At 41.5% G+C, this 16,653-nt stretch overlaps 1 protein-coding gene across 2 annotated transcripts in view; it reads right to left on the bottom strand.

Annotated features, from left to right (window-relative positions):
* LOC121580672 (cAMP-specific 3',5'-cyclic phosphodiesterase 4B) overlaps positions 1 to 16,653 on the bottom strand; it is a 112,289-nt gene that overhangs the window by 40,344 nt on the left and 55,292 nt on the right. For both annotated transcript variants that reach the window (XM_041895650.1, XM_041895651.1), the window contains exons 4-7: positions 12,633 to 12,833; positions 12,336 to 12,372; positions 12,143 to 12,210; positions 7,706 to 7,755 (exon numbers count right to left, since the gene is read on the bottom strand). In XM_041895650.1, coding sequence (XP_041751584.1) covers positions 7,706 to 7,755; positions 12,143 to 12,210; positions 12,336 to 12,372; positions 12,633 to 12,833 — 356 coding nt within the window. The remainder of the gene's footprint in view (positions 1 to 7,705; positions 7,756 to 12,142; positions 12,211 to 12,335; positions 12,373 to 12,632; positions 12,834 to 16,653) is intronic.

Here is a 16,653-nt window from a genome sequence, read left to right as displayed (position 1 = left end):
CCAATTACCTTCAGAAGTCACATAATTAGTTAAATAAAGTCCACCTGTGTGCAATCTAAGTGTCACATGATCTGTCACATGATCTGAGTATATATACACACACCTGTCCTGAAAGGCCCGAGAGTCTGCAACACCACCAAGCAAGCGGCACCATGAAGCTCTCCAAACAGGTCAGGGACAAACTTTGAACATCCCACGGAGCACCATTAAATCCATTATTAAAAAATGTAACGAATATGGCACCACAACAAACCTGCCAAGAGAGGGCCGCCCACCAAAACTCACGGACCAGGCAAGGAGGGCATTAATCAGAGGCAACAAAGAGACCAAAGATAACCCTGAAGGAGCTGCAAAGCTCCACAGCGGAGATTGGAGTATCTGTCCATAGGACCACTTTAAGCCGTACACTCCACAGAGCTGGGCTTTACGGAAGAGTGGCCAGAAAAAAGCCATTGCTTAAAGAATAAAATAAGCAAACACGTTTGGTGTTTGCCAAAAGGCATGTGGGAGACTCCCCGAATATATGGAAGAAGGTACTCTGGTCAGATGAGACTAAAATTGAGCTTTTTGGCCATCAAGGAAAACGCTATGTCTGGCGCAAACCCAACACCTCTCATCACCCCGAGAACACCATCCCCACAGTGAAGCATGGTGGAGGCAGCATCATGCTGTGGGGATGTTTTTCATCGGCAGGGACTGGGAAACTGGTCAGAATTGAAGGAATGATGGATGGCGTTAAATACAGGGAAATTCTTGAGGGAAACCTGTTTCAGTCTTCCAGACATTTGAGACTGGGACGGAGGTTCACCTTCCAGCAGGACAATGACCCTAAGCATACTGCTAAAGCAACACTCGAGTGGTTTAAGGGGAAACATTTAAATGTATTGGAATGGCCTAGTCAAAGCCCAGACCTCAATCCAATTGAGAATCTGTGGTATGACTTAAAGATTGCTGTACACCAGCGGAACCCATCCAACTTGAAGGAGCTGGAGAAGATTTGCCTTGAAGAATGGTCAGAAATCCCAGTGGCTAGATGTGCCAAGCTTATAGAGACATACCCCAAGAGACTTGCAGCTGTAATTGCTGCAAAAGGTGGCTCTACAAAGTATTGACTTTGGGGGGGGGGGGGGTGAATAGTTATGCACGCTCAAGTTTTCTTGTCTTATTTCTTGTTTGTTTCACAATAAAAAATATTTTGCATCTTCAAAGTGGTAGGCATGTTGTGTAAATCAAATGATACAAACCCCCCAAAAATCTATTTTAATTCCAGGTTGTAAGGAACAAAATAGGAAAAATGCCAAGGGAGGTGAATACTTTCGCAAGCCACTGTAACAGTGGACCTGAGAGACTCATTAAAATAAATAAAACTAGGGCAGGCCTGGGCATCCGCCCCCACAGCCCACCTCCGTCCACCAGCCACCTCACACTGCCCCTTTCTCTCCCCTTAAACCCCCCTCTCCACCCCTACCTTCACGCCTCAATGAAGACATGACATAACTGGTCAAACCTATACATTAGACCAAACTGAGCGAAGGAAGCCAACTGGAGGGCTGGCCATGGCAAAGTGACCTTATAAATCACTTCTATGTCATTCTATGGGCCATGCTATGGACCAGTTCATTTACAGGCAAGTGCAGTAGCCATGCCCCAAAACTCAGTAAATGTGCTATAACAAGGGGCCGGGAGTTTTTCCTGTTCAGGTTTTTCCTGTGATCAGGAAAGAACTCTGAGCCCTGAGTGACTATATCGAGTAAACACATTTTTGACTTCTGAGAAAGAAGTTGTAGAGCTTATAGTAAAAGCTAATAAATATTAACCGGAGTACCTTGGAGATTTAAAACTATTGCCTTTGTATAGGGTGGCTGGATACCAATGTTAAAAAAACGTAGCAATCAATTATCAAGTGGCCTTTGATGTTATACACTACCAGTCAAAGTTTTAGAACACCTACTCATTCAAGGGTTTTTCTTTCATTTTTACTATTTTTTACATTGTAGAATAATAGTGAAGACATCAAAAATATGGAATAACACATATGGAATCATGTAGTAACCAAAAAAGTGTTAAACAAATCAAAATATATTTTCTATTTGAGATTCTTCAAATAGCCACCCTTTGCCTTGATGACAGCTTTGCACACTCTTGGCATTCTCTCAATCAGCTTCATGAGGTAGTCACCTGGAATGCATTGCAATTTACAGGTGAGCCTTCTTAAAAATATAATATGTGGAATTTCTTTCCTTCTTAATTCTTTTGAGCCAATCAGTTGTGTTGTGACAAGGTAATGCGTCATGCCCGCCACCGTTGACTGTTGACATTGTGAAACGTCTCCTGACCCACTCTACAAGGTGTCAGAAACGTTCCACAGGGATGTTGGCCCTTGCTGACGCAATGGCTTCATGCAGTTGCTGCAGATTGGACAGGGTACATTCATGCTGTGAACAGGCCGTTCCATCTCAACCCAAAAGATGCTCTATTGGGTTGAGGTCTGAGGACTGCGCAGACCATTCAAGTAAACTGAACTCGCTGTCATGTTCCAGGCAATGTTTTTCCACTCCTCAGTTGTCCAGTGTTGGTGATCACATGCCCACTGGAGCCGCTTCTTCTTGTTTTTAGCTGATCTGAGTGGAACCCAGTGTGGTCGTCTGCTGCAATAGCCCATCCATGACAAGGATCGACGAGTTGTGCGTTCCGAGATGCCGTTCTGCACACCCCTGTGGTACTGCGCATTATTTGTGTGTTTGTGGCCCTCCTGTTAGCTTACATGATTATTGCCATTCTCCTTCGACCTCTCTCATCAACAAGCTGATTTCGCCCACAGGATTGCCGCTGATTGGATGTTTTTTGTGTGTCGCACCATTCTCAGTAAACCGTAGATACTGTCGTGCGTGAAAAGCCCAGGAGGCCGGACGTTTCTGAGATACTGGATCCGGTGCGCCTGGCACCGACAATCATACCACGCTCAAAGTCGCTTAGGTCACTTGTTTTGCCCATTCTAACGTTCAATCGAACAGTAACTGAATACCTTGATGCCCGTCTGCCTGTTTTATATAGCAAGCCACGGCCACGTGACTCACGGTCTGTAAGAGACATCCAATTGGTTCACTCCTACAGACAGTGAGTCACGCGGCCGTGGCTTGCTATATACAGTAAAACAGGCAGACCGTCACAGGCATTCAGTTACTGTTTGATTGAACGTTAGAATGGGCTGCAACGGCCGGCCTCCTGGGCTTTTCAAGCACGACAGTGTCTAGGGTTTCGGATCTACGGGGGTCATGTTCAATAGGCACAAAGTAGACGAAAACACTCAGAAACGGAGTGAAACAAGGAGGTAGTCTCTGAAACGTTGTTCCCTAATGAACACAACCCGGGCTATGGAGGTAGGTTTGACTTAGTCTGGCTGGAAGAAAGCAAACGGTTCTGAAGTATCTGCACGCACACGTCTCACCCCTCCCACCTCACAGCAGAGGGAGTCACAAACAGTCACACAAACTTCCCTTTGGTTGTTTGTGTTAGTCTGTCCTCCACAAGTGTCCTGATGGCCAGGGGAAGGAAGCGAGCGATAGACAACAGCGAATCACCCAAGTGTCAAGCCTCCTGCCCGGAGAGAGAGAAGAGAAATAGTCAGAAAGAGAGAGAGAGAGAGAAGGACACAGAGCGAGAGAGAGAGAGAGAGAGAGAGAGAGAGAGGACACAGAGCGAGAGAGAGAGAGAGAGAGAGCGAGAGAGAGAGAGAGAGAGAGAGAGAGAGAGAGAGAGAGAGAGAGAGAGAGAGAGAGAGAGAGAGAGAGAGAGAGAGAGAGAGAGAGGCCTCCACCTTCAACCTGTTTGTCTGATTCTTCTAATAGAGACGTGAGGGGAGATCGGATGAGCCAATGACGACCTGTCCTGATCACCTAGGAGTCATCCAGAAGTCTGGAAAAATGGACACACTAACGCAATAAGCATTTCTTGTTGACATGTTGTTGACGACATCTACAAGATTTATGTCAAGATGTGGACAGCTGATGAGTAGATTGGGGAAATTACCACAAATCCACTCCACTGAATGCACAGGAAAACAAGTATTTTCTCACGTTCATCATCAGTTCATAAACTAGATTGATGGGGGAATTTGAATTTACAAGTGCGGCACAATTTCTTTAAACAAAACAACAGTCAAGTCTGCTGAGTTTGACACCCTCCCTGCCACAAACACACCCGCACACACAATTGTTCTCACACCTCCGGATCCCTGTCCTCTGGGCCCGACACAGGGAAAACACGACATGGATTTGCCATGAAGGAGTGGACTAACACTGGACAGGACTGCTGTATAACTGACTGAAGAGTGAAGTCTTATGTGCTGTCAATTGACTCGACAACACACACAAAGGTGTACACACACAAAATGAGGACATGCACAAATGTACTCAACTTAGGCATACTGTATATACACATTTTCATTGACTATAATTGCATATACTTGTCTGCAATTGCTTAGTGACATCAAAGCAGAATTTGAAGGAATAAACCCCCCTGTTTCAGTCACCTGTTTTACATTCCGCTACGCACTAATCAACCTCTCATGGTTTACAATATGAAACAGAAGGTGGATGTTTTGACCCACACCCATTGCGAATTACGCAGTCAAGTGTGTGTTTGGTTTCTGGGCTAGGAATGTGTATGTTAGTAATGTATTGTCTTGTTGAGTTATCTCATTTTACAGAGTCACGTGTCTCTGCCTTTGGGAAAGGGCATACTGAGATAAACATTCAGCATACAGTAGAGGTCAGGCCAGGGATCATCAACTAGATTCAGATTTTCTCTTGAGCGGAGGGTCAGGGGGCCGGAACATAATTACAAATAATTTGTAGACAGAAGACTGACCGCAAGAAGCCCAAACAGATATAATGTTTGACTAAAACATCCTACCGGTTGGGGAACCCTGGTCTAGGCTGTTTGATGTAAACACACACAGCTGCCTCCAAAGATACTGTGCATAAACAAAGATGTCAAACTTATGTCTGTCTGACACAGAAACATTCACACGTTCACGCACACACACAGGCATACACACGCACACACACAGGCATACAAAGTATGCACAAACATTCTACCCAACACCTGAGAAACTTTGAGCTTGAGTTTCATGCACATATCTTCGGTTAAGATTTCCCCCATCAAAGCCTACAAAAATACAAACTCTTCAAGACACATGCTCTGTTCCAAAGTCCACAGTAGTAAAATTAAGTAACGCATTGGGCATGCATTCTAAGTAGTATTTTTGTATGGCATTGGAAGGACAGAAACACTGTGTAAACATCCCTAAGGGTCCCATTCATACAGTCACTTGTACAGTAAACATCAATTTTCTGAGAGGCCGCTCAAAGGGCGTCAGTTAAAACGTTACCATCCCCTCTTAAGAAGATGAACAAACCAGCTTGCCACAATCCCAGCTTATGCTTTCAGACCCAACCATGTATCCCCCAACTAGCTTACACGCCGAGGTAATATTGCACTAATGCCCAGTGATACACTCTTAGATTTCTTTCTTTATTTCACCCTTTTATTTCAGGTAAGCCAGTTGAGAACAAGTTCTCATTTACAACTGCGACCTGGCGTTCTTTGTCTGTCCCCATAAGAGAACCCTTTTTGGTTCCAAGTAGAACCCTTTTAGCACCTTTTTTTCTAAGAGTGTAGCCGTTAAAGGTAGAATACTGAATTGTGATCATTGTCTGTCAAAAGATGTCAGAACCACGTATTTCCCTGACAAAAAGGCCTTTATCCAGACAGTTTCCCTTGGCCCTATGCAGTCTCAGAAGGTTCTCTCTCACTCTCATGCAAAACATGCTCCATCTCTCTGGTTCCTGTAAAGCATCATGCACTGGGCAAACATTGGAGAAACGCAGGTATCCTTCTCCATAATGATGTGGTTCATTAATGAAAGAGACTACTGCCTAATCTAACAAAACACGGACGCAAAACAGGAAGAATCTGTTCTCCCTTTCTTTTCCATTTCCTGTCGATGAAATTCTATTGGCTTTGACAAACAGAAGACAGAGCTGGATAGCAATGGGAGGATGCAAGGTTCTTTCCTATTGGCACGTTTGTTCATTGTTATGGTTCAAAATCAGTATTAACAATGAATTGTTAGTGAAGTTGTCATCATCCGTTGAGTTCCTACAAAGGCATTTAGGGTCGAGGTTTGAAGAGTGATGGATGTAGACTTGAGTAGGGGTGCTAACCTCCCAATCTGGCCCTCACCCCCCTCCCCTGTAACTATTCCCCAGGTCGTTGCTGTAAATGAGAATGTGTTCTCAGTCAACTTACCTGGTATAGGTTACATTTATTTCAACAACAACAACAACAACAAAAAGATGCTAAAATCTGGCACCTACTACCATTTTGAGAGGGGCATCAGAATGCTGAATGCAACCAGATAGGTTTCATGGTATCCTTGCTAGTGTTAAACAGTGTTAGTGGAATAATGTGTGTGTGTGTGTGTGTGCGTCAGATATACACCAAGCTTTCCATTCTGGTTCTGTCTGTGTGTACATTGTGTTTACTTGTGGGTCCTTTACCCTCCTTTGGTTAGTTTCAGCATACCCTTTTCCACAGAGTTGGTGTGGTGGTATGTGTGCCTGCCTCTGCGTGCGCACATGATGGAAGGACAATTCAACACTCCTCAGAATTGTCTTATCTTGTATTTTTTTCCTGAACGTCCACACATCTGTGGTGATAGGATGTGCCGAGGGGCCATTTGTGGGCCCGTCTGACGTCAATGGACCTGGACAGACCCACCAAACAGGAACCCAAAACATCCCCCCTTCTTCCTCCACGTTTTTATCTGGGCAGACTGGAGAAACCGCTTCTCAAGTCTATCACTTTTTCTCTTCTCAGACTTTCTATCTCATCCCCTCTCTCTTGATTGTGATGTCAGAGCAAGGGAAGTTTTGTGTTGTTGTTAAGTCATCACGGTTCATTTCCTGTGATTATGACATCATTGCACCCTTCAGATGTGAGGGGAGCAAACCTGGGATCAAATAGTTTGTTTTCTTTCAAATTAACATTTGCTTGAGCCAGTCTGGAGTGTTAGACGGGTAGAGTTTGCACTTTTGGAATGATTCCATTGGTTCCATTGAGCCAGGGAAGCTCAATCAAAACGCACAGTGTTTGAAAGGAAAACTAATACTGTTTGAACCCGGGTCTGGAGGGCAGCTTGTTTTTATGTCCATGTTTTTATGTTCCATCCCTCCCTCTTTGGCTGTGTCTATTTGCCTGCCTGTCTGTCTGTCTGTCTGTCTGTCTGTCTGTCTGTCTGTCTGTCTGTCTGTCTGTCTGTCTGTCTGTCTGTCTGTCTGTCTGTCTGTCTGTCTGTCTGTCTGTCTGTCTGTCAGTCAGTCAGTCAGTCAGTCAGTCAGTCAGTCAGTCAGTCAGTCAGTCAGTCAGTCTGTCTGTCTGTCTGTCTGTCTGTCTGTGGCACCAAATCACCCTGCCTTTTGGCAACATACACTTATGTTTTGGGTCTTCTGAAAAAAAGTAGATATGTTCTATGACCACCTGCGTGTAATGCCGTGAATAGCTTTGAATGCTTATAGCAAGTCATAGAATGTATACTCATCCTTTGAATGTAATTTCAGTGATTCCTCATTAATGTAATGTTACTAAGGGGATGGGTTAAGTAGTATACAGTGTTTGGAATGGGCATCATCAGAGAGCTCACCTGACTGACAGACTCTGGTGACGGGAGGCTGGGGGCCAGCAGGTGATCTCCTAAAACAAGGTGGAGCGAAACACGGGATATCTGGATTAAAAGGATCTCGCTCTCTCTCTCTCTCTCTCACTCTCACACACACACACACACACACACACACACACACACACACACACACACACACACACACACACACACACACACACACACACACACACACACACACTCATGGCATCTGAATAAAGTTCATTACTATCAGCTCTGTGTTAACCCTCATATCCATGTCTGTGTTTGGGGTCAATATTTCCTCATGGTCTGAAGGTCATACAACAGTCAATGACCTGCGAGTCAAATTCTGTTCTTAAAACCTATCGTAGTGTGTCTGCCACAGGTAATAGCTTAAGTATTGAGCTTTTAGGATTTAGTATTCATGATACAATCACTTTGCCTATTGTATTGTATATGAAGTTTTGAAATATATCTACCTGATATTAGTGTGTATATATAATGAACAAAAATATAAACGCAACATGTAAAGTGTTGGTACCATGTTTCATGAGCTGAAATAGTAGATCCCTAAAAAAATTCATACGCACATAAAAAGCTTATTTATCTCTTTTTGTGCACAAATGTGTTTACATCCCTGTTAGTGAGCATTTCTCCTTTGCCAATATAATCCATCCACCTGACAGGTGTGGCATATCAAGAAGCTGATTAAACGGCATGATCATTACACAGGTGCACCTTGTGCTGGGGATAATAAAAGGCCACTCTAAAATGTGCAGTTTTGTCACACAACACAATGCCACAGATGTCTCAAGTTTTGAGGGAGTGTGCAATTGACATGCTGACTGCAGGAAGGTCCACCAGAGCTGTTGCCAGATAATTTAATGTTAATTTCTCTACCATAAGCCACCTCCAACATCGTTTTAGAGAATTTGGCAGTACATCCAACCGGACTCACAACCGCAGACCACGTGTAACCACGCCAGCCCAGGACCTCCACATCCAGTTTCTTCACCTGCAGGATCGTCTGAGACCAGCCACCCGGACAGCTGATGAAACTGAGGAGTATTTCTGTCTGTAATAAAGCCCTTTTGTTAGGAAAAACTTATTCTGATTGGCTGGGCCTGGCTCCCCAGTGGGTGGCCCTTGCTTCCAAGTGGGTGGGCCTATGCCCTCCCAGGCCCACCCATGGCTGTGCCCCTGCCCAGTCATGTGAAATCCATAGATTAGGGCCTAATGAATTTATTTAAATTGACGGATTTCCTTATATAAGCTGTAACTCAGTAAAATTGTTGAAATTGTTGCGTTTATATTTTTGTTCAGTATAGCATACACATACAATATAATATACACTGAGTCGACAAAACATTAGGCACATCTTCCTAATATTGAGTTGCACCCCCTTTTGCCCTCAGAACAGCCTCAATTCATCAGGGCATGGACTGTACAAGGTATCGGAAGCGTTCCACAGGGATGATGGCCCTTGTTGACTCCAGTGCTTCCCACAGTTGTGTCAAGTTGGCTGGATGTCCTTTGGGTGGTGGAACATTATTGATACACACAGGAAACTGTTGAGCATGAAAAACCCAGCATCGTTGCAGTTCTTGACACACTCAAACCGGTGCGCCTGGCACCTACTACCATACCCCGTTCAAAGGCACTTAAATATTTTGTCTTGCCCATTCACCCTCTGAATGGCACACATACACAATCCATGTCTCATTAACCTGTCTCCTTCCCTTCATCTACACTGATTGAAGTGGATTTAACAGGTGACATCAATAACGGATCATCGCTTTCACCTGGATTCACCTGGTCAGTCTATGTCATGGAAAGAGCAGGTGTTCCTAATGTTTTGTACACTCAGTGTATATACAGAAATATGTTTTAACAATTCATATCTAATACATCATTCCTACTTGGATTTCAACATTATAAGTACAACAGTGCACATGCTTGGCAGCCATACAAACTAAGACACGTTTTGTACAATCAATCCTCATGAAATAAATTAAGAAATAGCTTAAAGTAATACGTTTTGTACAATCAATCCTCATGAAATAAATTAAGAAATAGCTTAAAGTAATACGTTTTGTACAATCAATCCTCATGAAATAAATTAAGAAATAGCTTAAAGTAATACGTTTTGTACAATCAATCCTCATGAAATAAATTAAGAAATAGCTTAAAGTAATACGTTTTGTACAGTCAATCCTCATGAAATAAATTAAGAAATAGCTTAAAGTAATACGTTTTGTACAATCAATCCTCATGAAATAAATTAAGAAATAGCTTAAAGTAATACGTTTTGTACAATCAATCCTCATGAAATAAATTAAGAAATAGCTTAAAGTAATACGTTTTGTACAGTCAATCCTCATGAAATAAATTAAGAAATAGCTTAAAGTAATACGTTTTGTACAATCAATCCTCATGAAATAAATTAAGAAATAGCTTAAAGTAATACGTTTTGTACAGTCAATCCTCATGAAATAAATTAAGAAATAGCTTAAAGTAATACGTTTTGTACAATCAATCCTCATGAAATAAATTAAGAAATAGCTTAAAGTAATACGTTTTGTACAATCAATCCTCATGAAATAAATTAAGAAATAGCTTAAAGTAATACGTTTTGTACAGTCAATCCTCATGAAATAAATTAAGAAATAGCTTAAAGTAATACGTTTTGTACAGTCAATCCTCATGAAATAAATTAAGAAATAGCTTAAAGTAATACGTTTTGTACAGTCAATCCTCATGAAATAAATTAAGAAATAGCTTAAAGTAATATCGTTTTGTACAGTCAATCCTCATGAAATAAATTAAGAAATAGCTTAAAGTAATACGTTTTGTACAGTCAATCCTCATGAAATAAATTAAGAAATAGCTTAAAGTAATACGTTTTGTACAGTCAATCCTCATGAAATAAATTAAGAAATAGCTTAAAGTAATACGTTTTGTACAGTCAATCCTCATGAAATAAATTAAGAAATAGCTTAAAGTAATACGTTTTGTACAGTCAATCCTCATGAAATAAATTAAGAAATAGCTTAAAGTAATACGTTTTGTACAGTCAAACCTCATGAAATAAATTAAGAAATAGCTTAAAGTAATACGTTTTGTACAGTCAATCCTCATGAAATAAATTAAGAAATAGCTTAAAGTAATACGTTTTGTACAGTCAATCCTCATGAAATAAATTAAGAAATAGCTTAAAGTAATACGTTTTGTACAATCAATCCTCATGAAATAAATTAAGAAATAGCTTAAAGTAATACGTTTTGTACAATCAATCCTCATGAAATAAATTAAGAAATAGCTTAAAGTAATACGTTTTGTACAATCAATCCTCATGAAATAAATTAAGAAATAGCTTAAAGTAATACGTTTTGTACAATCAATCCTCATGAAATAAATTAAGAAATAGCTTAAAGTAATACGTTTTGTACAATCAATCCTCATGAAATAAATTAAGAAATAGCTTAAAGTAATACGTTTTGTACAATCAATCCTCATGAAATAAATTAAGAAATAGCTTAAAGTAATACGTTTTGTACAGTCAATCCTCATGAAATAAATTAAGAAATAGCTTAAAGTAATACGTTTTGTACAATCAATCCTCATGAAATAAATTAAGAAATAGCTTAAAGTAATACGTTTTTGTACAATCAATCCTCATGAAATAAATTAAGAAATAGCTTAAAGTAATACGTTTTGTACAGTCAATCCTCATGAAATAAATTAAGAAATAGCTTAAAGTAATACGTTTTTGTACAATCAATCCTCATGAAATAAATTAAGAAATAGCTTAAAGTAATACGTTTTGTACAATCAATCCTCATGAAATAAATTAAGAAATAGCTTAAAGTAATACGTTTTGTACAATCAATCCTCATGAAATAAATTAAGAAATAGCTTAAAGTAATACGTTTTGTACAATCAATCCTCATGAAATAAATTAAGAAATAGCTTAAAGTAATACGTTTTGTACAATCAATCCTCATGAAATAAATTAAGAAATAGCTTAAAGTAATACGTTTTGTACAGTCAATCCTCATGAAATAAATTAAGAAATAGCTTAAAGTAATACGTTTTGTACAGTCAATCCTCATGAAATAAATTAAGAAATAGCTTAAAGTAATACGTTTTGTACAGTCAATCCTTGTAAAATGAGACATGGTTTGTAGTCCACCATAATGTATTTTGGTGTGGCGTCTCAGTATGAAATCATCAACTGGACACAAGTGCCACCTCGTGGTTGACTGAAGCCTCAACGCCCAACTCACAAAGGCGCTGGTGGCTCATTCTGTGACCCACTGGTGACACTAAGTGATGGGTGTTGGTAATGTATTTACATTTTAGATGGAAGCACATTTTAGTACAGGCGCACAATCATACATCACGCCCCTGTGAGAAAACAACAACTGTAGGGACACTTACTTGGAGGTACATTGTACATTGGTCAAGGTGGTGAAGTTGTTCCGTACTGTGCGAAGACTGGCAAGAACCTAAAGCCAGAGCACATCTAATGTTCACTTACGTGTCATCATTCCATGGTCATTTTCTTAAAACAATCCACACATTTCTTAAAAATGTATTTCCATGTAGATTCACGAACAGAGAAAACATTTACCTGAGCAAAGGGGGTCACGATCAGGTCTTCTCCATGCCTGAAGAGAAACAATCAAAAGGGGATGAACAGCAATTCAAATATAAACCCTGAAAATCCCTAAAAAGAAATGTCTTAGCCAATAAAAGCCATTGGTTGGATAATAATACAAAAGTCATTATTATACAACCAACCACTTTCCCTGGGTTTCAGACAGAACAAGGTTGAGTGATATGATTGAGCTGAGCATATACGCATTGGAACAAGTTGCAAATATATTCCAATACTGTATATTTGTTAGAATGTGTCAAGCTGACTCACAGTTCGCCGACGATTGAGGAGTTACGCGACAACTCGCGGGACTTGGGCGACAGGTCGTAGTCCGAGTCGGAGCGGTAGAGGAAGGACTCTCGGCGCTGCCCGTGGGCCCCCAGGTTGGGGTGCAGGACCAGGCCGGTGCCAGGGGACGCCTGGGGATCCCAGGGGCTGCAGCATGCAGACGGGCCATTCTCCACATCGAAGCTAGGACATGGGAGAAAGATAGATATACCTATTTTAGGCTTACACACAGCAGAGACTCACAGAGTAGAGTAGAGCGAAATTGTCCACCCCGGAGTGGTAATTTGTCTTGGGTTACTTAACCAATCAGGTCATGACAAAATAATGACTTAGCCAATCAGGTCATGACAAAAGAATGACTTAGCCTATCAGGTCATGACAAAAGAATGACTTAGCCAATCAGGTCATGACAAAAGAATGACTTAGCCAATCAGGTCATGACAAATGAGATTGCCAGTAGTCTGATCAGATAAACTGTCTGTGTTGTTCTATGGGTCAAGGATCTTTCCACTACTACAGCATCCTTGTTGGGCCTATACTTCTTGATAATATATTATATTTATATAGCGCTTTTCAAGGACCCAAAGGTCTGAGAGGTATAGAGATATACAGTATAACACTATTTCTTTACTCTATTTAATTCAATGGTCTGAGGATTCAGTTGTGGGGACTGGGGAGGCAGATGAATTGTGGGGATTGTCCTTTGTGACTGGATGGACCCATCTCAATATTTGCCCAACAGCATTTACCCCCACTGGAATCCCTATGTGTAGGGTTATCCATTTCCCACGGAGGCATTTCCTACTCCCCCACCTCTCAGCAACCATGAGATCAGATCGACATAATGGATGTCAAATGCAAGCGTAAAGACCACACACATTGAAGCACACACTTTTAAAACCCACAGACACACTGCACGCACTGACGCATGCACAGCACGCGCTTAATTTTACACTAAACCACAGCATGTTAGTACAGTACATTTGCTGTAAATGTGTAAAGTACTCAGATTCACATTGCAAACACACAGAGGAATGCATTAGTTCAAATGTCCACCAAAGTAGTTGATTTATCACTCTTTGCAAATCATTATTCTGCAAAGGTGATCCTGTCTGAAATAACTTACAGTATAAATCAATGTTGCAACACAATAAGGATTCGTTTCAATACCGGTAATAAATCATATTTATCCCGAAGGTGTCCGGGGAAATACCGCAAAAATCGGAAGTGCCCATTTAAAACGTTTAAAACCAAGATATGGTCAGTATGCCAGGGTTCTCCCCAAATAAGAGGGGCGCTGCACCACCTTGTCGGCGCCACTATGTAAAGATTTCAGAGCAAATTAAACGGATATTTAGTCATGATCGAGTAACTGTCTTTGAACGCCAATGAAATTGTTATGAATTGTGAAATAGGCCGTTCATAAATTCCGAGCGTTTTCATGTTCCTCAATTAATTCAGCGCAGAAGTCGGCTATTTCGAAACAGAGCTCGCTCCAGGACGCTCATCGCGTTGTCGAATCATTCAAACGTTGTAACCGCAGTCAAACAAAAGTCAAATGACCAAAGTTGCTAAGCTTGCTAGAAAACCTCCTTCAGCAAATGACAGAATATCTCCAATATTTGGCTAAATCGAGTTGATGATTATACAGATCAGCTCATGAATAACGGGGAGATGAAGAGTGAAAATAGTTTAAATATCAAAGTATCTTAACGGGGCCAACTCTGTTTAAAAAATATCCATCTGTTTAAAAAATATCCATATCCACTATCATACCGTTTGTTGGTAACACATTCGCTCTCATATGCGCAGCCAAGTAGGAGACAGCGGGTTGACAAGCATAGGCAAGAGATGTCCTTTGATTATGCTGCGTGTGGATTAGAGAACAAACGTTAGGCATTTTCATGCGAGACCAGAGTCAGGATTTTGGGTTTCGTGGGATTGGGACTGGATATAAAATAGCCTAGGCTCTAGGACAGGAGAATATATAATTTCCCCTTATACCTCTGAATTGTTAACAGACTTCGTGTCTGTGACAGAGATGCCTATGAGGGGAATTGCATAGGCCTATCAAATTGGTGACTGTCTGAAGAGTCACAATGACAGCTAAAAATAGGCTATACGTAGGGGTTTCATGTGGGGTTTCCTAACTGCATTCCGGTCGCGTGTGCAGTCCAGCAGTGTCAATCATGCGTGTGCTTTGTATTTATGGCGACGTTGTGGGAAGTAAATACGCTCGGCTAAAAGCTTCCATTCCACAACCTGTTTCGATATTGTGCTATTTTATTTTCTGCTAATCTACTGCTGTGCATGTTTTTGTATTTTGGGGAATTGCATTAGTGTGACGTTGGGGGAAAAGGTTGTAGTTTCCCGGGTCTTGTCAATGAATTTTTTCGGGAAATGTGAAGTGTTCTGTAAATCGCTCTGGATGAGAGCGTCTGCTAAATGATGTAAATGTAAATGTTCCCGTGACAGTCCAAGGATCCCGGTTACCCTACAACACAACCATTCTACAAACTATCATACTGCCGAGAAAAAAAATATGAAAGAGAGAAAATAATTCAGACAGAAACAAAGAAAAGGAAGAAATAAACTAAATAAAAAAGAAAGAACGAGTCACCTGCGAGTGGAGGAGGGGGCTTGACTCCTGACCACCTCCTCACTGAAGTCAAAGTGCACCCTGCCCCTGTGACAGATAGGAGACCTGGGGTACATCATTTCCCATGCACCTCCCCTTCCCTCATCTCCCCTGCACCTCCTCCTCCTCCTTCCTCATCTCCCCTGCACCTCCTCCTCCCTCATCTCCCCTGCACCACCTCCTCCCTCATCTCCCCTCCTCCTCCCTCATCTCCTCTGCACCTCCCTCATCTCCCCTGCACCTCCTCCTCCCTCATCATCTCCCCTGCTCCTCCATCAACATCATCATCATCATCTCTCCCTGCTCCTCCATCATCATCATCTCTCCCTGCCCTTCCATCATCATCTCTCCCTGCTCCTCCATCAACATCATCATCATCTCTCCCAGCTCCTCCATCATCATCATCTCTCCCTGCTCCTCCATCATCATCATCATCATCTCTCCCTGCTTCGGCAGACTTCAAGTTCCTGGGTGCCCAAGCGACGCGTGAATGTCAGACAGCAACCAGAGCTCACTATTGTTGTCGTCTGAGTGGAAGCAGACGAGAGAGAGGGAGAAGGGGACAGCCAGGCGGCATTTCTTCTCCTCAAACGCACCAAGCAAAGCTTGAACATTGGAACCATACGGTAGACACGCAAAAGACCACTGTCTGATGATTGCTGAATACGGCATAACATTAAGTAAAGAGGTTTGTATAGTGCAAAGAGAGAAGTCCAGATGAATCTCTGTCCAGAATAAGAGCAGAATCCTTTCCCCATGCTTTTGAATGCACCGGTAAAATATACAGTCCGTTTCTATTAGCATTGCTATATTCTCCAAAGACAGTAGCCAGGAGATTCTGGACATTGTTCCAGCTAACTAAATTAAAAATGGTTTGAGGAAACAACAACACCCAAAGGCAGGCAAAAAGCAACAACAAAAAATAAGTCAGTCCATGCTCAAACCCTACAGCCCAACCCGAGCACTCCCTTCTGCCACCTCTAGTCTCTTGGCCCTCCCACCTACTAGCACTGATATTTGCTGATAACTACTTTGAGGGAAAATGTATTTGCTACGGCTGTGACATGTGGTTGCCTCACCTAGCTATCTTAAGATGAATGTACTAATTGTACGTCGCTCTGGATAAGAGCGTCTGCTAAATGACAAACATTTTAAGAAATTGCTCCGGCAGTTCCTGGTTGCAAACATTTAAATAGTTAGTCTAGTTTCAGTTTGTGACAAAACAAGCAAGTATAGTGTAGAGAAAAATTGAACCATCTAAACCATTGTGAAAAAACAAAAACAAAAACAAAACAATATATATATATATATCGGAAGTGCCCATTTAAAACGTTTAAAACCAAGATATGGTCAGTATGCCAGGGT

This window comes from Coregonus clupeaformis, chromosome 14 (assembly GCF_020615455.1).
Source record: "Coregonus clupeaformis isolate EN_2021a chromosome 14, ASM2061545v1, whole genome shotgun sequence".
NCBI classification, from domain to species: Eukaryota; Metazoa; Chordata; class Actinopteri; order Salmoniformes; family Salmonidae; genus Coregonus; species Coregonus clupeaformis.
The sequence above is the reverse complement of the archived record's forward strand: the minus strand, read 5'-3'. Positions and strand labels throughout refer to the sequence as shown.